The sequence below is a fragment of the Canis lupus genome, chromosome 21 (assembly GCF_011100685.1).
Source record: "Canis lupus familiaris isolate Mischka breed German Shepherd chromosome 21, alternate assembly UU_Cfam_GSD_1.0, whole genome shotgun sequence".
Classification (NCBI taxonomy): Eukaryota; Metazoa; Chordata; class Mammalia; order Carnivora; family Canidae; genus Canis; species Canis lupus.
Genome location: NC_049242.1, coordinates 24,028,105 through 24,055,578, shown reverse-complemented (window position 1 = coordinate 24,055,578; position 27,474 = coordinate 24,028,105). Strand labels below are relative to the sequence as shown.

The 27,474-nt window shown below is 37.9% G+C and overlaps 1 protein-coding gene and 1 long non-coding RNA gene across 8 annotated transcripts in view; one reads left to right on the top strand and one right to left on the bottom strand.

The window, feature by feature from the left end:
- The window catches only part of PGM2L1 (phosphoglucomutase 2 like 1), a 54,637-nt gene extending 32,763 nt beyond the window's left edge, over positions 1-21,874 (bottom strand). Inside the window, exon 1 of the mRNA XM_038568662.1 lies at positions 21,447-21,874. Coding sequence (XP_038424590.1) covers positions 21,447-21,557 — 111 coding nt within the window. The 5' untranslated portion in view covers positions 21,558-21,874. The remainder of the gene's footprint in view (positions 1-21,446) is intronic.
- The window catches only part of LOC111091533, a 74,224-nt gene extending 50,607 nt beyond the window's left edge, over positions 1-23,617 (top strand). The window contains exons 3-5 of one of the 7 annotated variants that reach the window (XR_005375662.1): positions 13,127-13,166; positions 14,390-14,517; positions 22,859-23,617. This is a non-coding gene — a long non-coding RNA (uncharacterized LOC111091533). Of the gene's footprint in view, positions 1-2,379; positions 2,661-2,998; positions 3,158-5,337; positions 5,382-6,699; positions 7,116-13,126; positions 13,167-14,389; positions 14,518-22,858 lie in introns of those variants that run through there. The other 6 variants (XR_005375663.1, XR_005375660.1, XR_005375661.1 and 3 more) reach the window with 6 other exon arrangements.
- The last annotated feature ends 3,857 nt before the right edge of the window (positions 23,618-27,474 follow it).

The following is a 27,474-nucleotide window of genomic DNA, read 5'->3' as shown; positions in this document are numbered from 1 at the left end:
CGGAATGATAAACCAAGGCACCTAATAGGTGCATATTTGTACTTGCAAAGTACAAAAAAAACAAAACCCCAAAGTACAAATAGAGCATATCTGTACTTGCAAAGAAATAAAAACATATTAATAAATAATTTAAACAAAAAGGTTTTCTGGTTATAATGGAATTAAAGTAACCGGAGTAATGCCACAAACTAATGAGAAGCCATGAGCATTCTGATTAACTGAAATTGTAATCTGCTAAAAATGGATAAACTATACAACATATATATTTATATATATACATATATATACAGACACATAAAACCTTGATTCAAAGAATCTCCATTTTATAAATGGCACACACTAACAAATACATGGGCTACATAAAAATATGCATAGCTATTTTTTTTTAAGATTTTATTTATTTATTTGGTAGGGGCATGAGCAGAGGGGCAGAAGGGGAGGGAGAAGCAGGCTCCCTGCTAAGTAGGGAGATCATGACCTGAGCCGAAGGCAGACACTTAACCAACTGACACCAGGTGTCCCAAAATATGAATAGCTATTAAGAATCTAAACAATAAGATTACCTGGGCAACTATATATTATTTCAATGTCTAATATATGACCAGACTTGATACAGAGGTCAAAGAGACTTGAAGAGGGCTAACAAGCCCAGGTGGCTCAGCGGTTTAGTGCCGCCTTCAGTCCAGGGCCTAATCTTGGAGACCCAGGATTGAGTCCCATGTCAGGCTCCCTACTGGAGCCTGCTTCTCCCTCTGTCTCTCTCTGTCTCTCTCTCTCTCGTTAATAAATACATAAAATCTTTTTTTTAAAAAAAGAAGAGGGCTAACATTGAAAAACAAGTATAAGAATGACAAAAACTGAAGACTAAAAAACCTCCATTCTGTAGAGGGTATGTGACAGTGTCATATAATTAGTGACATTGAAATTGGGATAGTCCTGGGGCATCTGGCCGGCTTAGTCAGAAGAACATGAGACTTTTGATCTCGAGGCCATGAGTTCAAACCCCATGTCGGTTGTAGAGATTACTAAAATTAAACAAATTAAAAAAAAACAAATTGGGATACTCTTTTTAAAGTTTGCAACAATTATCAAGATTTAAACTGCATATGACTTTTGGCCCATAAACTTCTCTGTCCACAGCAATATCTTCACCCAAACAAAAAGATTTATTTATTCATACAAGAATGTTGATTAGAGCATTTTACTGGGAGTAGTATTATTACCACTATATTGATAACAAAATTAAGATTTAGAGAGGGAGCCTAAGTAACCTGGAGTTAATATTGGAGGTTTAGACAAGATTTGAATGCAGGTTGGTCTGGCTCTAAATCCTAGAAACAACAAAATAACTATGTAGGGCAGGCTAGTGATGCTTCTAATAATAATAAACTCTAACTAAAAAGTAAAACATTATTCCTTTTAATTACAGCCATATAAAAATGATCTACCAGACATGAATACTATTAGGGTACTGAGTACTTCCTAATGTTTAACTGCACAACTACCACAGTAAGGGCCTAAACATTCCATTCTCCATTATAAACACTGCAACCAGTCCTAACCTTATTCCTGGTTCTGAAAAATCCTGTGAAGTAGAAAAAATAAAAATGGATTAAAAATCATGATGCATAGACGTAAGTATATTTTTATGGTAAAAAGTGCTAAGTAATTACAGTGACAGGCATATGTAAAGTTAAATCTACTTTAACTCAGATTTCTCCACTATTTCATTGCTAGACATTAAATTAGATGTTGATGTTACAGATGTTTAAAAATAGACCTAAAGGGCTTTATATGTAGCCATGATTATCATATATTTTCCATTCAGATGAAATTGCATTTGTATTTTGTTGTTAAAATCTTCAAATAACCATGTTTTTTACAAGCTATCCTATATGAAGATTCTAAAGAACTACAAATTATTTTTTTAAACATCATTTCCACACAGAACTCGGATGTAGTAAATGAAAAGCAGAAATGTGTATAAAGTGTTTTAATTTATGTAAAAAGAGGTATGTGTATACTTATATATCATTCCAGAAAAAACCCGTGCAAATAAATATAAGAGGCTAAAAATGGTGATTACCTCTGATGGGAAACCAGGAGTGAGGTCTGAGGTAGAAAAGTGACATTTTAATTGTACAGCCTTGGTACTATTTGGATATATTATGGATGTATTACTTATTTTATGGTAAAAACTAGATAAGTATGATGGCTGAGAAAAACTACTATTTGTATGTTTACATGAATACTTTTTATCTCATAAATTGTTCTTTTTAGAACAGTACCCATAAAAGACTATTAGTAAAATGTATATTAGAGCTTTCTCAAATATAAATTATTGTTTGCTTTCTAAATGTACTCTCATTTTTTTTAAAGATTTTATTTATTTATTCACTCATGAGAGACACAGAGAGAGAGGTAGAGGGAGAAGAAGCAGGCTCCCTGAAGACAGCCTGATGTGGGACTCAATCCCAGGACTCCAGGATCAGGACCTGAGCCAAAGGCAGAAGCTCAACTACTGAGCCACCCAGGTGCCCCTGTACTTTCTTATTTACAATGCACTCATTACTCATTAGGAGGAGCAGCGAATCAGCCAAAAAAGAAAAAACTGGTTCAACTGGTGTCAACTGTAAAGAAAGTGCCTCTAAAATTATCCTGTAAGTCTGTGGAGAAGTTATATGATTTACATACTTTTTGGTAATGCACTTATTGATCTATCATATAAAATGAAAATTAATTTTTTTAGAAAGTAAATGCATTCAATCTGAACTAAATTTGCTCTTAACTAGCATATCTTAGAATCCTAATAATTTTAGTACCCCAAAATAGTAATCTTGCAGAAAATCCAAAAAAATTTTAGTGACCGCTAGCATTTTCTATACTTCATTGGGAATAAAGCTGATTGTCTAGTAGGAAATCAGTAAGCTAGAGAATACAAAATTAAAGCCATGCATTATTTTCAAATTTTACCTGTTTACCCAAAATTTTCCTTTAGGTTCTAATCTATGGATTGCTGCAACTTTATATGGCTGAAATGAAGAAAATACAGTGTCTTCTTACATAATACTCTGTGGAATTCTGTTTTTTCCATAGTGTAGGTCCATAAAGCCCAAATTCAAAGAAAACATGAAAGAACTGATTTACCAAAAAACAAAAGAAAAAAGAAAGGCAGCACTTTATATATATTTATTATATATATATATAAAGAAGTACCTCTTTTAACATACTTCTTACAAACTTACAAACTCTCATAGATGTGAATAAAGCTATATACCAGATCAAAGCCACTCCAACTCTGCCTGCCATCAAATGAAAGTATTCACCCAAGCTTTTCTGAACCTAATCTATTCATAATTAGGGGTTTCTATATTATTTATGTGTAATAAATATAAATATACATAAAAATATATAAAAGTAGTTAATCATCATTATATAAAACAAATCAAGTATGCCAATGAGGAATTCACCTATAAATCTTCTTTCCTAACTCTTTTATAAACCTAATATTTGTATAATTTTTATACAACTTGAATCTACTCTATTTGTATTCTAGTACTAAATCTAACAGCTTAAAAACAATTTAAAATGTGAACTTCATTGTTTAGAAGATTAGAACAGATCTAAAAGAACATAGTATGTATTTACAATCCAAATCCTAATATTGTTATATATCTAAAGATGAGGCAATATACAAAACTGACTTTGTAGTGGCTCAAATATATCCAACGGCAAAGCTGTATATAACATTTGAAAATGTTACTGACAGAGGCTAGTGTTCTAAACATAAATACCAGTTTTATTTACAGAGAAAACATATTTAAGTTTATTTCTTTTTTTAAAAAATGTTTTATTTATTTATTCATGAAGACAGAGAGAGAGAGACACACACACAGAGGAAGAAGCAGGCTCCTTGCGGGAAGCCCAATGCAGAACTTGATCCCAGGACCTCTGGATCACAACCTAAGCCAAAGGCAGACAGACACTCAACTGCTGAGCCACCCAGGCGTCCTTTAAGTTTATTTCTAAACAGAAGTTAAAATAGGAAACTGCTGTCTGAAAATCTGAAGGGTAAATGCAACTGACATTTACTTCTCAGGGTCAGCCAGCTTGAAGATCCAAATCTAGAGACCTGAAGCAGAACATGTTTTTCCCAACTAGATGCTTCCTTATTGAATCCAAAATATATCTTGCTAACCAATAATTTTTTCCCATTTAAGGGTCTTTGTGTAATTATAAATTTAATTTGTCCATCTTTAAATTTTTTTTCATATTGAAGTATATAGTTGACAGAAAGCATTATATTAGTTTTAGGTATAAAACACAGTGATTCAATAATTCTATAGATTACAAAATGTTCACCATGGTAAGTGTAGTTAGTTATACCATCTGTCATATCATGTTAACACAATATTACTGACTATATTCCTTATGCTGTACTCTTCATCTCCGTAACTGGAGAAATTCCATAACTGGAATTTTGTATTTTTCACAATCCTTTTTGCCTATTTTGCACATGCCCCCACCCCTCTCTCCTCTGGCTACCACCAGTTTGTTCTCTGTATTTATGAGTCTGTTTTTGGTTTTTGTTTGTTCATTTGTTTTGTCTTTTGATTCCAAATATAAGTAAAATAATTTATCTTTTTAAAAAATGTATAGAAATTGGATTAAATTAAATTGGCTTAGATAAATCTGAATGAGTATCCTTGTCATATAAAGTGAGATTTCATTATTAATAATTGGCTTAATAAACTCTGAGAAATAATCACTTAATGAATATAAAAATTATATCCAGGAAATAAATATTCTAACTATTCAAAAAGCAGAAAATATGATTTCAAATATAATATATTGTTATCATCTAAGTATAATACCAAATATACCAAAATTAGTGTGAAAGATCAAAATGTTGATTATTTCAAAAATTAAGATTACATAGACATAGTCTTTTTTTATTTTTTAATTTATTTTTTATTGGTGTTCAATTTACTAACATACAGAATAACCCCCAGGACACAGTCTTTTTTCTAACAAAGCACACACACTGAGCTGAATTTTACTGTTCAATAACATAGTCATACTCAAGTATATATTAAACTTTAAACAAAAAATATTTCTCATATAAGGCAATCAAAATAAAACATTTCAAATGTTTGCTGTTTTGCTCTAGGTATTCTGATACTTTTCTTGACTAAAACTGCTCTTAAAAACTAGTCTTAATTTTAAAAAAATAACAGAAAAAACAATATCTCAGTAGATGCAGAGAAAACATTTGAAAAAATTCAACACCCAATAATTATTTTTAAATTTCTCACTAAATTTTTAATGTAATTCCAGGAGGATCTAACCAAGAGAAAAGAAACATGTTCACACAAAGATCTGTAAGTGAATTTTAATGGTAGATTTATTCTTAACAGTTGAAACCAGTTGTCCATCAATGAATGAACAGATTGTTGTACATCCATAAAATGGAATAACATTTAGCAATAAAAAGGAATAAACTGATGAAATAGACAACAAAATGGATAAATCTCATAAGCATTATGTTAAGTGAAGGAAGCCAGACACAAAAAGTCTATAACCTGTATGATTTTTGCAAATGCAAACTATAGGAACAGTAAAGAACTATTAAAACTCAACAATAAAAAAACTCACCCAATTTAAAACGAGGCAAAGGGGGATCCCTGGGTGGCGCAGCGGTTTGGCACCTGCCTTTGGCCCAGGGCGCGATCCTGGAGACCCAGGATTGAATCCCACGTCAGGTTCCCGGTGCATGGAGCCTGCTTCTCTCTCTGCCTATGTCTCTCCCTCTCTCTCTCTGTATGACTATCATAAATAAATAAATAAATAAAATTTTAAAAATAAAAAAATAAAAAAAAAGAGGCAAAGGAGGGGCACCTGGGTGGTTCAGTTAGTTGAGTGTCTGACTTTGGCTGGGGTCTGATCTTGGGATCCTGGGATCGAGCCCCTGGGATGGGCTCCGCATCAGGATCCCTGCTCAGCAGGTAATCTGCTTCTCCCTCTCCCCCTCTCTGACCCCACGTGTGCTCTCAAATAAATAAAATATATATTTTTAAAGATTTTATTTATTTATTTATGAGAGACACAGAGAGAGGCAGAGACATAGGCAGAGGGAGGAGAAGCAGGCTCCATGCAGGAGTCGGATCCAGGACTCAATCCCCAGACCCCAGGATCACGTCCTGAGCTGAAGGCAGATGCTTAACTGCTGAGCCACTCAGGCATCCCTCAAATAAATAAAATCTTAAAAAATAAAAATAAAAAGGGGCAAAGGATTCACTAAAGAAGATATATATAGCCAATTAGCTGTAATAAGTATTGATTCATGCTACAACATGGATGAACTTTGAAAATATGCTAAGTGAAGGAAGGCAGACACAAAGGCCACATACAACCATAGTATGCTTCCATTTATATGAAAGGTGCAGAATAGGCAAATCTAGACAAATGAGTGGTTGTCAGGAGCTGAGGGAGAAGGAGGTATGGGGAATGACTACTATTGGGTATGAAGTTTCTAGGGTGATTAAAATGTTTGGGAATTAGAGAGTGCTGACAATTGAACAAGCTTTTGAATATACTAAAACCCAGTGATTTATACATTTCAAAATGGTGAATTTTATTTCACATTATGTGAACTATATCCTTTTTTTTAATGATTTTTTTTTTTTTATTCATTCATAGAGACACAGAGAGAGGCAGAGACACAGGCAGAGGGAGAAGCAGGCGCCATACAAGAAGCCTGACGTGGGACTCGATCCCGAGTCTCCAGGATCACACCCCAGGCTGCAGGCGGCCCTAAACTGCTGTGCCACACGGGCTGCCCACATTATGTGAACTATATCCTAATTGACAACTACTGGGCAAAATTAGATCAGTGGTTGACAAGGGCTAGATCAAGGGGATTCACTATAAAAGGGGCACAAGGATACTTTCGGCAGTGATACAAATGCTCTTTAATTGTGATGTTGGTTGTGCAATTGCATATACTTTTCAAAATTCATTAAATGGAACACCTAAAAAAATGAAATTTACTGTCAATTATGTAAATATAAATTATATTCAATTTATATTCAATTCAATCAATCAGCATGACTTTAAAAAAAGTATATATAGGGAGTCCTGGGTGGCTCAACAGTTGAGCGTCTGCCTTCAGCTCAGGGTGTGATCCTGGGGTCTGGGGATCAAATCCCGCCTCAGGTTCCTTGCATGGAGCCTGCTTCTCCCTCTGCTTATGTTTCTGCCTCTCTCTGTGTGTCTCTCGTGAATAAATAAATAAAATCTTAAAAAAAAAAAGTATATCTAGAAAAGCCCTAAACTTAAGTTGAAGTAGAGGAAATATGCATAAATCCAGATGCATAGCGATATACATTATAAAGTATGAATTAAAAATAAGCAAGTATTAGGTGGTTTTTTCCAACTCTTTATAAAACATTTGAAAAATGTAATTTAATGTTAAAAATAAAATACTTGAAAGATACTTGAATTATATTTATGAAGAAGAGTTTAAGAAAATGAAAGAGAGTTAAAAAAAAGACACGCAAATTACAAAAATAAATTCATGGGTGTGAACTGTACTGTAATAGAGTATCAACTCTCTTACTGTTAAGTTTTTCCTGATAATTATGTAAAAGTTTCTTGATATTTGGGAGAGAGGACATTTAAATCATTAATTCTATTAAGTATGAATCTAATTTTACAGAAACCACAAATGAAACTATCATTGTAAAATATGACATTTCTATTTAGTGAACATCTGAGGCTGTACTTGATGCTATTTTATTGTTGACTTGCATTTTGTTAAGGAACGGTAGCTTCTGGTACTATTTAGGGATAATTTAACAGTATTCTCATTTTCAAAAGTTATATAAGGGATTTTTAAAAATCCTATTACCTATTTTTAATTAATTAACTAATTAATTAATTATTTTAAAGATTGTATTTATTTATTCATGAGAGACACAGAAAGAGAGAGAGGCAGAGACACAGGCAGAGGGATAAGCAGGCTCCAAGCAGGGAGCCCAATGTGGGACTCAATCCCAGGACTCCAGGCTCACGCCTTGAGCGGAAGGCAGGCGCTTAACCGCTGAGCCACCCAGGCGTCTCCTATTTTTTAAAAATTAAAAAAAAAAAAAAAAAGATTTTATTTACCTATTTGAGAAAGAGCAACAGAGAATACAAGCAGTGGGGAGGAGCAGAAGAGAAGAAGCAGCTGACTTCTCTTCCCTGCTGAGCAGGGAGCCCATTGGGCTTGATCCCAGGACCCTGGGACGTGACTTGAGCTGAACAGACACTTAACTGAGTCACCGAGGTGCCCCTAAGTGACTTTTGTGTGTGTGTGTGTGATTTTTTTTTTTAAAGGAGCTTGGCTCCTTTAGCTTTTTTTTTTTTTAAAGGAACTTAGCTCCTGTTTAGCTTCTAGGGTTATTTTTACTTGATTTAATGGAAAATAAAGCTATTTTTCAACCAAACAGGGAATTTATTCATTTTTTAAAAAGATTTTATTTATTTATTTGACACAGAGAGAGCACAAGCACGCAGAGTAGTAGAAGGCAGAGTGAAAGGAAGAAGCAGGCTCCTCACTGAGGAGGGAGCCCAATGTGCGGCTCCATCCCAGGACCCTGGGATCAAAATTGGAGCTGAAGGCAGGCGGTTAACCAAATGAGCTACCCAGGGGCCCCAAACAGGAAATTTAGACAAAACTCTAGTATTCTTAGATAAATCTTGGTTACTTTGGGGAAAGGTAGAAGGGAATAGAATGGGATCAGTAAAGTGGATATAGGAATTTAAATTGAACCTGTAATGTATTTCTTTGAAAAGGAGATCTGATTCAAATTTAGCAAACTGCTGTAACGAAACAGGAGAGGTTTGTCATTCTCTGTGGTTTTTAAAAAAGAGAGGTCAATTTGTTAAAAAGGCTCATTAATTCTTTAATTTTGTTGGAAGGCTGTATAATCACCCTAATGTAAAACTTTGTTATCCATAATTCTAGAAGAGTCTCCAGGCTACCCTCCCTATCTCCAACCCATCTCATCCTAATTTCATTCTGGCAGATTAATCAGCCAAGAACCAACAATAGAGTCCAATTCCGTTTACAACAAATATAAAGGTCAGGAAGGGTGGGAATCAGATCCCAAAGGGCAGAGATCAAAATCTCTTTGGATTCAAATACTCTCTCCATTTCTCTGAGTTTGTATTACATAGGTTAAAAAATGGGAATAACTACCTCAAACAATCCTTGAAGGATTAAAAGATTTTTTTTTACATGAGAGCATCTATTAACACATCTGGCACATGATCACTCAATAAACATGAGATTTCCTTTTTCTTTTACGTAATCTTCACTACAACAGCAGTCTAACATGTATGCTATACTCGAGTTAAAAAAAATTATTCTTGCATGCTGCCCATTCAGTTTCATTTTCCTGATCAGTATCATTTTCCGTTTTATTCTTCTATTCCTCCCACCTTAAATTTTCTCCCATATTCATCATCTATTTCAATCCTATTTACCCATGAAGGCCCAGCTCAAATTCTACTTCTTACATAGTCTTCCTGACTTTTAATTTCTATGGTTCTTAAAAAGCATCGGATAGTTGACAAATTAATCGTTCTTTTTTTGGATCTTATTTAATTTTATTTATTTTTTAAAGTAGGCTCCATGCCCAGCATGGAGTCCAATGTAGGGCTTGAATGCATGATCGTGAGATCAAGACTTGAGCTGAGATGAAGAGTTGGATGCTTAATCAACTGAGCAACCCAGGCGCTCCTCTTTATTTGTATTTTAAAAATTATTATTAATTTTGAACTATATCAATACATTTTCCTAGTTAAAAAAAATACTAATAATACAGATAAAGCTAAAGATGTCTTAGACTGTTACCCCTGGTCCCAGACCCCTCCTGTGGGGGGAACCAGAACTGCTGGGATGCATCCTTCCAAATCTTTACCAGCATTTACATATGTATAGAAATGTAGTTTTGCTTTCTCTCTTTTTATTTTATATATATGGTATCAAATTGCACATTAGGTTCTATATAGCCACTTATTTCACTTAATATATTTTGGGGGTCATTTCAATACAAACAGATCTATTTTTGTTTTGTTTTGTTCCTGTTTTACTGAGAAACAATTGACATCACTGTGTAAGCTTAAGGCATACAGCATAATGGTTTAATTTATATATACAATGACCCTTGAACAACACAGGTTTGAACTAAGCAGGTCTATTTATATGCAGATTTTTTCAATAAAGTCAGTACAGTATTCTGAATGTATTTTCTCTTCTTTATAATTTTCTTAATAACATTTTGTCTAGCTTATTTTATTTTCAGAATATATTTTATAATAGATATAAGATATAAATATGTGTTAATCAGCTGTTTATTTTATTGATAAGGCTTCTGGTCTACAGTAGGCTGTTAAGTTTTCTGGGAGTCAAAAGTTACATGCAGGGGTGCCTAAGTGGCTCAGCTGGTTAAGTGCCTTTGGCTTTGATCATGATCTCAGGGTCCTGGGATCGAGCCCTGCATCAGGCTTCCTGCTCAGTGGGGAGACTGCTTCTCCCTCTCTGTACTGCTCTCTCTCTCTGTCTCTCTCTTTCTCAATCTCGTTCTCAAATAAATAATAAATAAATTAATTAATTTAAAAAAATCTTTTTAAAAGGGCAGCCCAGGTGGCTCAGCAGTTTAGCGCCACCTTCAGCCCAGGGCATGATCCTGGAGACCTGGGATTGAGTCCCACATCAGGCTCCCTGCATGGAGCCTGCTCCTCCCTCTGCCTGTGTCTCTGCCTCTCTGTCTCTCTCTCTCTCTGTGTCTCTCATGAATAAATAAATAAAATCTTAAAAAAATATATTTTAAAAAAAGTTACATGAAGATTTTCAACTGTTTGGGGTATTGGTGCCCCAACCTTCATGCTATTCAAGGTATTGTGAAATGATTAGCATAATAAGTTTAGTTTAACATCTTATATAGATACAATAAAAGGAAAAAAATTCTCTGTGAAGAAAACTCTTAGAATCTACATTTTTAAAAAAGAGATTTATTTATTTGAGAGAGAGAGAGCAGGGAGAGGGGCAAAGGGAAAGGGAATGGGAAAGAATCTCAAGCAGATTCCCTGCTGCGTATGGAGCCCAATGTGGGACTCGATCTCATGACCCTGAGATCATGACCTGTGCTGAAACCAGGACTCAGACATTCAACTGATTGAGCTACCCAAGCGCCCCCAGAATCTACTTTCTTAAATGTTTTCAATATATCATATAGCCCTGTAAACTATAATTATATTGTCCGTTACATCCCTAGTACTTACTTAAAACCATAAGTTTGTACCCTTTGACCACCCTCCTCTAATACTGCATACACATACCCCATCCGGTAACCACAAATCTGATCTCTCTAAAAGTTTGGTGTGTTTTTGGTCTTTTGGGTTTTTTTAGATTCCACATGTAAGTGAGATCATATAGTCTTTGTTTTTCTTGTGTCTTATTTCCCTTAGCATAATGCCTTCAAGTTCCATCTACGTTGTCACAAATAGTAGGATTTTCTTTTTATGGCTGAATAATATTCCACAGTATATATATACCATAACTTCTTTATTCATTCATCCCCAATCTAGTATATTCAACTATTGCAGTGTTCAAATTTGTTTATCCTTCCCCCTTTGGTGGGCATTTAGGTTTTTTCTAAATTTTACCTGCATAAACAACGAAATATTTCAGAGGCAAAAATAACATGAGAAAAATTCTGAAGCAGAAACCACAAAATAAAACCACATTTACATTAAAGAGATCTTTATATTAGAGAGATCTTCTGGTTAGCTGAAAGCTAATAGGCCTATGTATCAGAGAAGCATAAGATTTTTCATTTACATTTTAATTTTCATATTATTTTGTGCATTTGATATGACCATGTCATAGTTCTGTTTGGTAAGATCCAGTGCTCACTAAATTATCTGGTGTAAAGGATCCCATGCCGTATTAGATACAGTACCTACCTGTCTATATTTTTTTCCACTAGAAAAATATTATTTTCTCTTTAACTCCCAACACCAGAGGGCAGCAGCCTTAATATGAGCTAGCAGTAGAGAGAAACTGACTAATGAAAAAATATTTTAGTAAAATTTGCACTAAATTACTAATCATCCTTTCATTTTGGGGAAAAAATATTTATAAAAAAGTGAACAGACACATGAAATATGTAAAAACAACTAAACAAGCAAATCATGCTGTTTCTCCAAGAGGATGAAAGAAATCTAACTTAGATAATACAGGGAAGGAGCATGAAAATCTGATATGGTGAAATATAATATTTACATTATTGGATTAGTTCGATGTATCTTACAAGTAAAATCTGAAAGAACCAAATGAAGACAAATTCCTTTTCATTAGGTTCTCAGGCTCCCTAAAATTTTTCAAATAGGAGGAAAGAAAGAGGGAAAATAATTCCAGATCAAAGATATATACACATAGGCTTTCTAATGGCCTTGTAGAAAACTTGAAGGAACTAAACAAAAGTCCTTTATGAAAGAAAAGATAGGGCAAAAAAGCCCCCAAACAAAAAGCAGAATAAGCCAGTCCACCTATTTTGAAAATTTCAGGTGGGAAAAAGGATGTGCTTTCAAATATGAATCCTTTCCCTTTGAAGTACATATATATTTTTAAAATTCATAGACTGTACCTTTTTAAATCTTTTGTTTGTTTGTTTATTTGTTATTAAGTAAACTCTACCCTCAATGCTGGCTGAAACTCATGACATCAAGATCAAGAGTCACATGCTATTGACAGGCGGCCTAGACTTTACTTTTTAGAATAGCTTTAGGTTTATAGAAAATTGAGCAGATAGTACAGGGAGTTCCCATAAATGCCCCCCTTCACAATAGTCTCCCCTGTTGTGAACATCTTGTATTAGTGTGGTAATTTGTTGTAATTAATCCAATATTGATCCAATATGATAAACTGAAGCCCATAACTTACATATGGGTTTTGACAAATACATAATGTATTACATATTATAGTATCATACAAGAATAGCTTCACTGCTCTAAAAACCTCTTGTGGTCCATCTACTTCCTCCTTTCCCCTGTTCATTTTTTTTCATTGTCTCCACAGTTCTACCTTTTTCAGGATGACATACAGTTGGAGTCAGACAGTACGTAGCTTTTACAAAATGGCTTCTTTCATTAAGTAGTATGTATTTAAAGTTTTTTAACTGTGTTTTTGTGGCTTGATGGCTCATTTCTTTTTTGTAGCTTGACAGGTCATTTAAAAAAATCAATAAATAGTATTCTACTGTGTGGATATACCAAAGTTTATTTACCCATTCACCTACTGAAGGACATCTTAGTTGCTTCCACTTTTAAGTACATTTTTAATTTGAAAAAATAATAGAGAGTTTCATTTGAAGATGAGACTCCTCTTCTTCCTGAGAATTTATTTTATTTTTATTATTATTATTTTTTAAGATGTTACTTATTTATTCATGAGCGACACAGAGAGAGGCAGAGACAGGCAGAGGGAGAAGCAGGTTCCCTGCAGGAAGCTGGATTCGGAATTCAATCCCGGGATCCCAGGATCATGCCCTGAGCTGAAGGTAGACGCTCAACCACGAGCCACCCAGGTGTCCCTGGGAATTTTTCAAATGACAGTAAAGGTATCAAAGGACTAAATCCACAATGCAAAAAGAACTGGAGAAAGGGTCAGTGGGTACTGAAGGAGTAGATGAAATTTCAACATATTTCTGAAAGTCAGAAAGTAGCATGAAACAAAGCACAGTAAGCCAAAACCCTACTTATGCCTCTAATATCTACATTTTGTTCCAGCAATCTCATTTCTGGGTTTATAGCTAAAATAATTGAAAACAGGGTCTTGATGAAATATTTGCACATCTATGTTCACAGCAGCACAGTTGACAATGGCCAAGGGCTGGATGCAACCCAAGTGTCCACTGATGCTTAAATGTATAAACAAAATATGGTATACCATATTATTCAGTTTTAAAGATGGAAATCCTGTAACATGCTACAACATGATGAACCTTAAAGACATTATGTTAAGTGGAATAAACTAGTTACAAAAAGACAAATACTATATGATTTTCTTTCTATGAAGTATCTAAAATAGTCAAATTCATAGAAAGAGTAGAATGGTGGTTACCAGGGAATGGGGGGGGGGGGGGAGGGCAAAAAGGGACCTATATAGTGGGTGGATTTCAGACTTAAAAGATGAAAAATATTCTAGAGATGCATTTCACAGCAATGTGAGTATAATTAATACTACTGAACTGTACAGTTAAAAATGGTTATGATGGTAAATTTTATGTTGTGTGTTTTCTCACCACAATATAAATAATTAAATCTTACATTTTGTCTTCAGGTTGATCCTCAAAATTGAACATAATGTGAACACCAAGTTAAGATCATCTACATATTGTTCACTGTGGATCCCTGTTGTGGGTTTGGATAAAATTTGCTTCTGTTCAGGCCCATCTATGTCTCCTGAAGGTATTGGGATCAAAAGGAATTTTTTCTGAAGTCCTATCAATTGGTTGTTCAAAATCATGCCCTGTTTCAGTTTGCTTCATGTTCAGACCATAACTTGCTTACTCAGGTCTTCCTTCTTTCCTTCCTTCCTTCCTCCCATCCCTCCTTCCTCTCCTCCCTTCTTCTGAACTATCCGTAGAAAACTGCTTTTCTTTTTTTAATGTTGTTGCCAGAGAAACATACCATCTTCACCATATCATTAATATCTTCCAGTTTTTTATTATTTATGGCATGTGTGTAGCATTCTTTTTTCAAGACACATTTCTTGAAGCCCAATGTGGATCTAGGGCACCATAGTCATTTGGGATTTCTTTCCACTGGAGTAGTTCCTCCATGTCAGCTTCCCTTATATTTCCTATATCCTTTTTGCTGTAGGTTTCCTCAACTTAAGTTTTTATATTTTCTATTGCATTTGGCAGAAGGTAGAGAGGGATTCAGTCATTTTTTCTCTCTCTTAACTTCCAAGAGTTCATTCTTGCTTTTGATTCCTTTTCATAGCATCTTTCCTCATTTGATGGAATCGTCTCTTTAAATTTAATCTAAAAATTTTTAAAGTTCTATATATCTCGTTAACCTCAGCTTTTCTTTCTTTCTTTCTTTCTTTCTTTCTTTCTTTCTTTCTTTCTTTCTTTCTTTCTTTCTTTCTTTCTTTCTTTTTGTTCTGGGCCCATTGCTTTCTTTTTCTTTGGTTTTCATGATGTTTCTTTCCTTTACATAACTTAATCCTTGGTCAGTCATTGGTATCCCCAGATTTTTCTGGGAAGATGGTATGGGTTTTCTCTATTTCTGTGTATGTAGGTTTGTTTTCTGCCACTGTCCTCTTAAATAAAATGGGCAATTGGGAGCTCTGCATTTGTGAGTTAGCACTAAGTACATTTTTAAAAAATTATTTATTTATGATAGTCACACAGAGAGAGAGAGAGAGAGGCAGAGACATAGGCAGAGGGAGAAGCAGGCTCCATGCACCGGGAGCCCGATGTGGGATTCGATCCCGGGTCTCCAGGATCGCACCCTAGGCCAAAGGCAGGGGCTAAACCGCTGCGCCACCCAGGGATCCCAGCACTAAGCACATTATTTAAACTTTTAAGTGAATAACTAAAACGTAAATGTTGAAATTTAGGAGAGAGAGAGAATGGTGTACATGAGCTCTGAGTTTTTAGAGCATATATTTGACAAATAATGCATAAAATAAATCCAGGACTAGTGGTACTAGCATATTATTTAGTCTTTTGATGGTAACCATGAGAATAACTAAAAACAGCTAAAAATAGCTTGTAAGGAACAAATCAAAAACAAGAAGCAGTTAGGAACATCATCGTTTTCTATTATGTTCCTTTTTGTACTTTTCTTTTTTATCATAAGTATGTATTTTTTGAAATGAATAAAAATGCATGGAAGATGAAATGATGGAAACTGAGGGGGAAAATGTAAGAAATGTGGAAATAAAAAGAAAAATGAATTTTATTTCTAAGAAGTAAAATAAGTTCAAACCCTCATTTATATGTACAAAATTACTCAGAGGGAGAAATGTTGTTGCTAGGGAGACCAAAGCAACTGTTGATCCGCAAATTCAGCTCTTAAAAAAAATTCCATGACATTTATTCTGCAATTACATCCTACTCAGGTTTAACATAAGCCAATAAAATCATTTTAATGAAGTCCTTGAAACCTGGTGTATATCACTAACATTTACTAAATATTCAGGTTACAGAGTATAGTTCAGTGATAAGAAAACTAGAGTAAAGGTCAGGTAACCTTGGTTCTAGTCCCAACTCTACTGCTTAAAAATCATACATCCTTGAGTAAGTCATTTACCTTTTCTGAAACTAAGTTTCTTTACTAGTAAAAATGGGGATAACTACTACCTAGCTTGCCTACCATTCAGGGTTGCTGTGAGCATCAAATGAAATTTGGAGTATTTTACACGGTTTGAAAACTACACAAATATATTCAACTAGGAAGTACTATTTTCCCCAAATTAATAAAGCCATGTGTATTCTGTACTCTTCAGTGATTAAAGACCAAATTAAGTATTAGAAAAATGTGAACCAAGAAAGGGAATATAAATGAGTATTTGTAAAAATTGAACTAGCTGACAGATACAAGCCCTGGTTAGGCTCTACCACAACTTCTTTAGGTCTCTGTATGATAAAATTACACAAGACTGCCTTTGTAGAGGTGTTTCTTGGGTATATTTTCCATCACACAATGATGATTTAAAAGAAAATTCATTCACCATTTTCTTTTTAAAAAAATTTTTTTTTTAATTTTTATTTATTTATGATAGTCACAGAGAGAGAGAGAGAGAGAGAGAGGCAGAGACACAGGCAGAGGGAGAAGCAGGCTCCATGCACCGGGAGCCTGACGTGGGATTCGATCCTGGGTCTCCAGGATCGCACCCTGGGCCAAAGGCAGGCGCTAAACTGCTGTGCCACCCAGGGATCCCCATTCACCATTTTCCAGGGCTATATTTTGCTTGAAAAAGTTTAACTATGCTAGATATCTGAAAATCACTGGCTTAAAGTCTTTTATTTCTATTTTCAGGCATTTCATAGCCTTAACCTAACCTAAACCATCTTTAACTTTACATTCTATCCTTTCTCAGCATACACCTACATTTTGAGACCAGAGTGCTCTACCCACTATTTTTCAAAATGCCATGGCCAATCTCTGCCTGCACATTTTGTCAATATAGCTGTTGCTGCTCCACCTGGAGCATTTATATGCCCTGTGTCCTGTTCCACTCCCCACCCACACATTCACGCACCCAAACTTGAGCAGTACTCAATATCTTGGTTATATCTGCTTTCAAAAAGTTAAAATTTATTGTAGATCAGAAACAGGTGATAGTTGTCATGTTACAGAGAATCTGGCTTCTAGGCCAGTGAAGACTTGTTTATAATGTGATAGAATGTATGAAAACATTGAAAGAAGTAGAAGAAAGTGAGGGCCTTAGATCTAGAACATAGAAGGGAGAGAGCACGACAGAAGTCATCTGTGCATTACCTGGAGGAAGAACACCTTGAACCATGGACTTGTTGGGTTCCAGTGTTAGGATAGTTCCATCATAGAATGGTAGCATTTACTTATTACAGGCCAATGCTGTTGAACATGTAGTTATGTATCTGAATCCCTGTGATTTGATTTCATGATCACTAAAAATCTTCCGATTCTTTGACTTCCCTTATGGTACATCTAGAAAATACCCTGATTAGAGACAAATCCACTTACATTACATCTGTACTATAAATTAATAAAATTACATTCTGAATTCAGACATCAGTTTCAGTTTCTTGAGGGTGAATTCATCCTGAGACAAGAGAGACACAATCTGAAGGCTTAAAAACTGAGGGTCAGTTAGTGAACTATGGTAAATTTACCAACGCACGGGACAGCCCTAGTGGTGCAGCAGTTTAGTGCCGCTTGCAGCCTGGGGTGTGATCCTGGAGACCCAGGATTGAGTCCCACCTCAGGCTCCCTGCATGGAGCCTGCTTCTCCCTCTGCCTGTGTCTGTTTCTGTCTCTCTCTGTGTGTCTCTATGAATAAATAAATAAAATAAATCTTAAAAAAAAATTTACCAACAGAATGCCACCCCATGGAAATTACATGGGGTATCCCAGACTGCCCCAATAAAAAACCTTTCTTGTTGCATTATTTTCTTTTTAACACTTATATACACTTTTATTTATTCAAGGCCGCTAAAGACATACTGAAGCTTTTCTATGATCTGTCTCTACATACCTTTCCAATAATTTCTCTCTATGTATCCAAACCAAAGCTACAGCAGTAAGTACACAAACTTTCTATATCTGCTTGGAATAGATCCTATGTTGACAAATCTAAATTTTAACCAATTCTGAAAGTTTAGCACAAGTAGCACTTTTTTTTTTCATGAAGACTTTTCTAAGTACATCACCCTACCAAGGCTAAAACTAGCAATTTTGGTGATCTAGGCAAGCAGAGTCATTCAGAAGCAGCCACATGTGATAGGTTCCTTTTTTTTTTTTTCCCACTAAATAGATATTAATTAGGTATTAAACTCAGTTCCTCTTCTAAAACACTATATATGTTGTCAGCATGTCATGTAATAAATGCTGAAAGTTTGATCTATTATTTTACATTTCTGCACTCTAAATTTCAGTGCCCTGGGATATAGCCTAGGTTACCCACACTATCAATATACATTAAATACACCTTTGTTTACCAATTAAAAGTATTATTTCCCATTATAAGAGGGATCAATTATTATTTTTATGAAACAATTATTTAAATTATTTAGATTTCTTCCTCAGTTAAGGACACGTATTACTTGTTCCCTTTGTGAGCTTTTGTTTCATTTTCCCTTCTATGTTTTTTGAAGATATAATCCCTATCTATTTCATCTTTGTATCTTCCACAGGTTTTTAGCTAGTATCTTATATAGAGAGGGCACTCTGGGCAGCCTGGGTGGCTCAGCGGTTTAGTGCTGCCTTTGGCCCAGGGCGTGATCCTGGAGACCTGGGATCAAGTCTCAAGTCAGGCTCCCTGCATGGAGCCTGCTTCTCCCTCTGCCTGTGTCTCTGCCTCTCTCTCTCTCTCTCTCTATCTCTATCTCTCTCTGTGTCTATCATGAATAAATAAAATCTTAAAAAAATAGAGAGGGCACTTTAAATATAATTTAAGAATTTCTCTTCCATTTTCAATAAAGACTCCTCTCAGTCTTTTTATATGTATCCCATTTTATAAAGTCTTCCTTGATCATCCCAGTCCACAGGTCACTCTGACTTCTGAATTCCTATAAGGACTGCCTATAAAACATTTAATTGCCACCAATACTGCCCTAGTGTTATCTTTTTATGTATATACACATTTTATAGTCTTTTTATATTTCCATATATCCCAATAATACCTAGACACAGCATAGACAATGAATAAATATTAATTCACTCAAATAATCTTTTAAAAAAATCAATCAAGAGACTCATTAGGAAAAGTATAGACAAAACTGGTACCTAAAAAGAACAAAAGATCTCCTCCATGGTAATGAATACAAATTCCTATTGTTGCGGTCAAAAGCTTTCACATACATGGTAGTTACTAGTAAATTAAATTGTGTTGGAATTCTACAAGTGTTTTCAAATTTCATGACTCTTCCTTTCTCTTTAGGGACAATAAGGGCCCAACCACTTTCACTTCCTTAAAATAGCAATGAAAATACAAATGAAAGCAGATGGCTTTAAACAAAAACATCCATATTAAACATATAAGGTTATCATTCATTATAATTTGGTTAGGCTTCCCTGCTGAAGACACTTATATAGTCAGTTTATAATATATTGGTATGCTAAGCTTTAGCTCTTTTACCAAGCTGACCTCCAGCAAATGGTTTTAAAGTTACTCGCTTTTTACACATCCTTATGGTAATTAATGGGATATCACAAATTCTGCACACTTGACTTAAAAAATATATGTATATGGTCAAATACTATAATAACAGAGCGATTTCTTTAATTTGATTTTTGAATCAGAACACTCTAGAGTCTTCCCGCTCCAAGTGGTCCACAGACCAGCAGCATTGGTATCACCTGGGAGCTCATTCTTGAGGAAGAATCTCAGACCCTACCCCAGACCTATCAGTTGTGAATCTGCATTTTAGATCCAGGTGATCTGTAAAGACTTTAAGGTTTGAGAAGCACTGGTTTAGACTCCAGAGGAAGAACAGAACGTCCAAGATGCATATGATCAAGTAACAGTAACTAACTTATTGTAATTGCTTATTTGTTGGTCTTATCTGCTAACTGAAAGCTTGTTGAGGGCAGAAACCCTTCTATTTTCTCACTATTAGTATTCATTCCGTGGCCCTAACAGACTCAGAAAACGTTACCCAATGCTCAATAAATATTTTTTGCTAAATGCACGAATGAGCAAAGTGAAAAGAAGACTTTTTAAGAAAGCGAATCCTTTGGGAAATTCTTTTGTACACGATTTCACATACCGCCATACTAATTTCTTCATTCACTATTATTAATTCTATTTCAAATACGTTGCCTTCTCTACTTCAACAAACGCATTTAATGCACTTGACAAAGCAAAAGCTTGGATCATCTTCCTCTGATGCAGCCTCTTCTACAAGTGCGAGAACTGCGTTTTAACTCTGGCTCTCACATATCCATCCCATCTGCCTGCACAAGATGAAATCACCCCAACAACTTGGAGGGGGTGTTAGGGGCAGAGGAGGAAAAGCAGTGGGTAAAGCAAAAACACTTCCGTATCAGGAACATCAAACGAAACCGTGAAAACGTGATTCTTTGAACAGGCTGCTTCCAGAAAATAACTCCTGACAAGGGAAATAAAGAGGTAAGACAACTCTTACCTTTCTCGAGAGCAAAAGGTGATACTAGAGAATACCGGGGAATGATAAAAGACCAGCGACTACCTAGCGACGGAAGGTGGAAACACACCAGACCAGAAGTAAAGCGGTGAGCGGTTAGAGACATCTAAAAAGGGTACCAAAACCCACTTTCAGGTTTGCAGAGAAGGAAGTCAAGGGAGAAGAAAGGAAATAGCTCTATGAAAGGTTTAACTTAAGACGATGATGATGATAATAATTTTTTGAGAGAGAGAGACGACGTGCACTTGAAGGGCGGGGGGGTGGGGGTGATAAAGGGAGGCTGCAATTCCGCGCACTGCAAAAGGGACTACAGGCAGCGGGGCTGAGACGGTCCCGGGGAGGCAGCCCAGGCATAGGTGGGTGGCAACGCCCGGCTCCGCTGGCCCCCAACGGCTGGCCTGAGCCATCTCCTCTGCAGCCTGCCGAGCACCAGACCGGGTGGGGACGGGGAAGGGCAGACTGCGTGTGGGAGGGCGTACGGGAGGACCGGGCGGATGCCGGGCTGGACCAGGTACCCACCTTATCCCAACGGAGCCACTGCCCGATGGCCGTGTCTAGCTGAGGATCCCCGGTTTGGTAGGGGGCGTGCAGCAGGTTGGAGTTCAGGTCTCCCTCTGCGTTTTCAGCCATGGCAGCCAGACTGGGGTGTGAGGGCCTGGGGGGCCGGCGAAGACAGATCTGGCGGGTGGGGAGGCTGAGATGCGCTCACCAGGGTTCTGACGCCCCCTCCTCACTGATGGGCATCGGAGACCCCCCGCAGGGTGTCTGAGCCAGCTCCTGCTGCAGCTTCGGGGAAGCAGGAGAGAAGAGGGATGCGGCCGCCCGCTCCCACCAAACCAGCTCGGGATCTCTTTCTGCGCGAAAGGACTGAGGCAGTCCCGCCGCGAGAGAACAACAACAGTCCCAGATGTCTGGGTCGTGGCCGCCGCCGCCGCCGCCGCCGCCGCCGCCGCCGCCGCCGCCGCCGCCGCCGCCGCCGCCGCCGCCGCCGCCGCCGCCGCCGCCGCCGCCGCCGCCGCCGCCGCCGCCGCCGCCGCCGCCGCCGCCGCCGCCGCCGCCGCCGCCGCCGCCGCCGCCGCCGCCGCCGCCGCCGCCCGCCCTACGCCCCGCCCCGTGCGCCGCAGGCCCCGCCCCTTCCCGCCCCTGCTGATTTAAGTCCCTGGGGCGTGAAGCGCGAGCGGGAGAGCGTGCTCCCGGCCCCTCCGCAGTAGCGCAAGGTAGCATCAGCTAGGGTGATGAGGGGTTAGGCACGGCTTTTTATTTTTTAATTTGACTCTTGCCACGCGTCTTATCCCTTGTTACAGGATATATTCTCTATCCCGTAACACATTCCCGTGCGTCTCGTTTCCTCAGCTACCACGGCCACCACCAGCAGCCCTCTTCAGCGACCGCTCCGCGGACCGACGGCGCGCGCGCTCCTAGGACCCCCTTCGCCCTCTCGCTTCAGCCTGGGGAACGCACTTGGCGGGAGGGTGCAAGGGACTGTTTCCGCGCGGCTTCACGGGAATTGTAGTCCTTTTCTTTCCCCAAGACCTGTGGAGACTGCCGCAAAGACTACAACACCCAGCGGCTCCGCGCTCTCCCTCTCCTCAAAAAGATTTGCCTCGAGGCTGTTCCCTGTGGACACGCCCTGTCCCTGCTTTGCTGCGCAATGTGGCCCTGGGATTAGATTAATTCAAACCAGGACTGATGGAGTAAGGGGACCGCTTCTATCCATTTAATGCTTTACAGTTTACGAATCGTGTTCTGTCGCTTCAACCATCTTGTGAGGTAGGTGGGCGTGATCTATCCCTATTTTACAAAGAGGAAAGTACCTCAGAGTGAAGGGACTTTTTCAAAGAGGCAGAATTTCCTAAGGGATGGAACCAGGGTGCCAAACTCGTGTTTGTTTGTTTGTTTTTAATTTTTAAATTTTTTCCCCCTCGTTTCAGATCTCGTCTGCCGGCAGTTCTTTTTTTTCTCTGCTACTGCAGTGGAGGAGGAGGGAGAACAAGATTGATTGCAAAAACAGGCAAGGAAGTTAAGGAGGGAAGATGGGTCAGCATATAACCGTAACACAAGCAACAGTGTACAAGCGTCCTAAGAGGGATACAAAGAGCAATGGCAATAGGCATACGGAGGAAGAAAAAAGATGATTGAGATAATCGTCAATTTCTTCTTATCCTGGCTTCTCTCCTCTGGAACGCTCACCTTGCAAAGTCACGCAACTTGAGGTCTGGGAGATGTTGAGAAAGGCTTACCGGTCACACTCAGCTGCTACTGATTCTTTCTGGTTTGGCCTTCTTAAAATGACTCTGTGAGTTTGGCCGAGTATTTTACAGCTCTTTCCCTAGTCAGAGTTTTTGTAGAGAGGGTGTAATATTTACACCATGGGTATACAGTAACTTAATAAATGGCTTTAGAGTGCTTTAGGGTTCACGGATAAAAGACATAATAAATTCAAAGTATTACTTTTTTTCCTTTGACAAGCCATTCACCATAATAAAATCCAAGCTACCAAGATACAGAAGGATCGTAGTGTCAATACCTGAAAAATAACGTGCCACAGTTGGGATTCACAGTCTTTGCTAAACAGTTGGGTGTTTCCTTTTTGGAATCAGCAGATTCTTTTAATCACACAAGGCCGGGGATTCCTGGGTGGCTCAGCGGTTTGGCGCCTGCCTTTGGCCCGGGGCGTGGTCCTGGAGTCTCAGGATCGAGTCCCATGTTGGGCTCCTTACATGGAGCCTGCTTCTCTCTCTCTCTCTCTCTCTCTCTCTCTCTCTCTCTGCCTCTCATGAATAAATAAATAAAACCTTTAAAAAAAATAATCACACAAAGCCTGGGAAGCAACCACGTGCCCTGAAAATAAGTTAATCGTTCACTATCATCACCATTATTGTCCATGACAAATGTTAATTAAATGTTTACTCTATGCTAAGCATTATGCTAGGAGCTGGGGCTACAAGAAAGTATATAACAAAACTGTTCATTTCGAAAAATAAAATGTGTCTGGGGAGACAGGATATGTGCGAGAAAAGATAACTCATGATAAACACCAAATATTTGCTGCAGACAACTATTAAAGAATTCAGTCTGAGGTGGTCAATAAAAGCAACAAGGCCAGAGCAGCAAGCACAAGGCTTTGAAGGACAAAAAATAAGCAGAGAAAAAGGTGGAGGGCATTTCAAATCCATATACCATTGGTTCTCAAATCTTCCTAGGAGTTCATTCTATGTATTTATGTATTTATAGATTTTATTTATTCATGAGAGACACAGAGAGGGGCAGGGACATAGGCAGAGGGAGAAACAGGCTCCATCTCAGGACCCCGGGATCACGACCTGAGCCAGAGGCAGATTCTCAACTATTGAACAGCCCAGGTGTCCCCCTAGGAGTTCACTTTAAAGTATGTATTCCTGGCCACTGCTCCAGAGATTCTGACTCAGAACATTGGGATAGGGCCTAGGTTCCTACATATTTAACAAGTATTTATTGATTGTGACATAAATGGCCATAACCTTGCTACACAGAATAGGTCTTCTTATAGGGTCTTCCAGGAAATACAAAATTTCAGGCCCCATCCCGGTTCTACAGAATCAGAATTACGTTTTTTAAAAATATTTTTTTCTTTATTTATTTATGATAGTCACACAGAGAGAGAGAGAGGCAGAGACACAGGCAGAGGGAGAAGCAGGCTCCACGCACCGGGAGCCCCACGTGGGACTCGATCCCGGGTGTCCAGGATCGCGCCCCAGGCCAAAGGCAGGCGCCAAACCGCTGTGCCACCCAGGGATCCCCCAGAATTACATTTTTAATAAGATCCAATGATGATTTCTACGCATATCAAATTTGATAAGCAGTGGTTTTTATAAGACAATTCTTAAATTTAATTCAATTCTGAGAAATACTACTAAATCAACAGAACTTCCAAGAGATGGAATTATATAAGGCAAGTATAAAAGACCGGAGAAGTACAAGTTTTAATTCAATTCCAGAATCAAACAAGCCCTCAATTTTATCAACAAGGTTATAGTATACACTGGTTATCAGAAACCTTGCCCAGCATCTTTGGCTTATTGCTTAGGAATTGAAGGGTGACCAAAGAGACTCAGAACTCATTAGATCAAGGAATAGTGTGTGTGTCCAGGAGAGAAAGTATGATAGTTTTCCTACTCAGAGTTCAGAAGCTTTAATTTCTGTTGGAATTTGCCCAGAGTTATTTTTTTTTAATTCTATTTATTTATTCATGAGAAGCAAAGGGAGAAGCAGGCTCCACGCAAGGAGTCCGTTGGGGAACTCGATCTCAGGTCTCCAGGATCACGCCCCGGGCCAAAGGTAGCGCTAAACCGCTGAGCCACCCAGGCTGCCCTTAAGTTTTTATTTAAATTTCAGTTAGTTAGCCTACAGTGTAATATTTTCAGGTGTATAGCATAGTGATTCAACACTTCCTTACATCACCCCCTGTTCATCGCAACAAGTGCATTCTTTAATCCCCATCACCTGTTTCACCTGTCCTCCCACCCACCTCTCTTCTGGTAACCATCAGTTTGTTCTCTATAGTTAAGAATCTGTTTTTTGGTTTGCCTCCCTCTCTTTTTTCCCTTTGTTCATTTGTTTTGTTTCTTAAATTCCACATATGAGTGAAATCATATGGTGTGTCACTTTCTGACTGACTTAACTTCACTTAGCATAATACCCTCTAGTTCCATCCATGTTGTTGCAAATGACAAGATATCATTTCCTTTTTTGTGGGAATTTGCCCAGAGTTCTCTAAATCTGGCAACCCTAACTGTACTTATGAAAGAGAATGTCTCTCTTGGTCCTAATATATATGACTTAATATTTTAGGATCATGATATATATATAACTTACCCTCAAATGGTTCAGAAAAAAAGACTTTATACACACACAAATATATGTTGCACATATATATTATATAAATATACATACAAGCTTATTAGATAAACAGGAAATAATATATCAGATGGAAATTTTAACAATAGGTGAATCTGAGTAAAAGGATAGATGGAAAATCTTTGTACTATTTTAATTTCTGCAACTTCATATGAAATTATTTCCAAATTTAAAAATTAAAAAACCCCTCAAGTGTATAAGAAATATCTATTTGTTTATTGTTTTAAAAATTTGAATTAAGAGACTCAAAGCTGGGCAGCCCCGGTGGTGCAGTGGTTTAGTGCTGCCTGCAGCCCAGGGTGTGATCCTGGAGACCCAGGATCGAGTCCCACATCAGGCTCCCTGCATGGAGCCTGCTCCTCCCTCTGCCTGTGTCTCTGCGCTTCTCTCTGTGTCTCTCATAAATAAATAAATAAAATCTTAAAAAGAGAGAGAGAGACTCAAAGCTCTCATTCTGTTAGGCTTGCAAGAAATTAAATTTTCATCAATATCAGGGAGCTCCCCTCTCACCCAGGCTTTATATGGTACCAGAGAAACAGAAAGTGTCAATAGCTCTAGTTCATCAAGGTTTTTGCTAACATCTGTATTGTCCAGGATCGTAATGGTCTCTGGAAATCTGACAGCTTTCTCCTTGCATACCATTCATAAGCTTGGTCAGGAATCTTGGTTAAGGCTATGAACCCCAAAGCCTGTAAGTATACCATATGGCCATCCCCTTGAAAATTTTGCCAATTCCTTGAAGTACTGCCACCAAGCCAACTTCAGGGACTCTTTTCTCATCACCCTCCTATTTTAAGACTTTAAATCTTGAGGAAATCTATCATTCTGCTGTGTGATTTCTCTGAAAAGAGAAGTATTATCTTGTGTTTTGGGTTTTTTTTAAGATTTTATTTATTTGAGAGCGAGCACAGGCAGCGGGGAGAGGGAGAAGAGGCTCCCTGCTAAGCAGGAAGTCTGATGTGGGGCTCGATCCCAGAACTCCAAGATCGTGACCTGAGCCAAACGCAGAAGCTTAACTAACTGAGCCACCCAGGTACCCTGAGAAGTATTTTCTTGTTGCTCACAAGGATACTTGACATGAACTCTAGAGAACTCTGTTTTTTTTTTTTTTTAATTTTTATTTATTTATGATAGTCACACACAGAGAGAGAGAGAGAGAGAGAGGCAGAGACATAAGCAGAGGGAGAAGCAGGATCCATGCACAGGGAGCCCGACGTGGGATTCGATCCCGGGTCTCCAGGATCGTGCCCTGGGCCAAAGGCAGGCGCCAAACCGCTGCGCCACCCAGGGATCCCTAGAGAACTCTGTTTTAAAAAAAAAGAAAAGTCAAGAAAGGAAATATCTTGTAAACAATTCCCTACTTTTAGCCCTATTACATAAAACTCCAAAGGGACACAACAAGTAAAATGTAGAATTCCCTGTTCTAAACATTTCATATAAATGGAATCATATAATAAGTGGTCTTTTGTGACTGACTTTTTCCACTTAGCATAATGTTTATTTTTATTTTTTAAAAGATTTTATTTATTTATTCAAGAGAGACACAGAAAAACAGGCAGAGACACAGGCAGAGGGAGAAGCAGGCTCGCTGTGGAGAGCCTGACGCGGGACTCAATCCTAGGACTCCGGGGTGATGCCTTGAGCCAAAGGC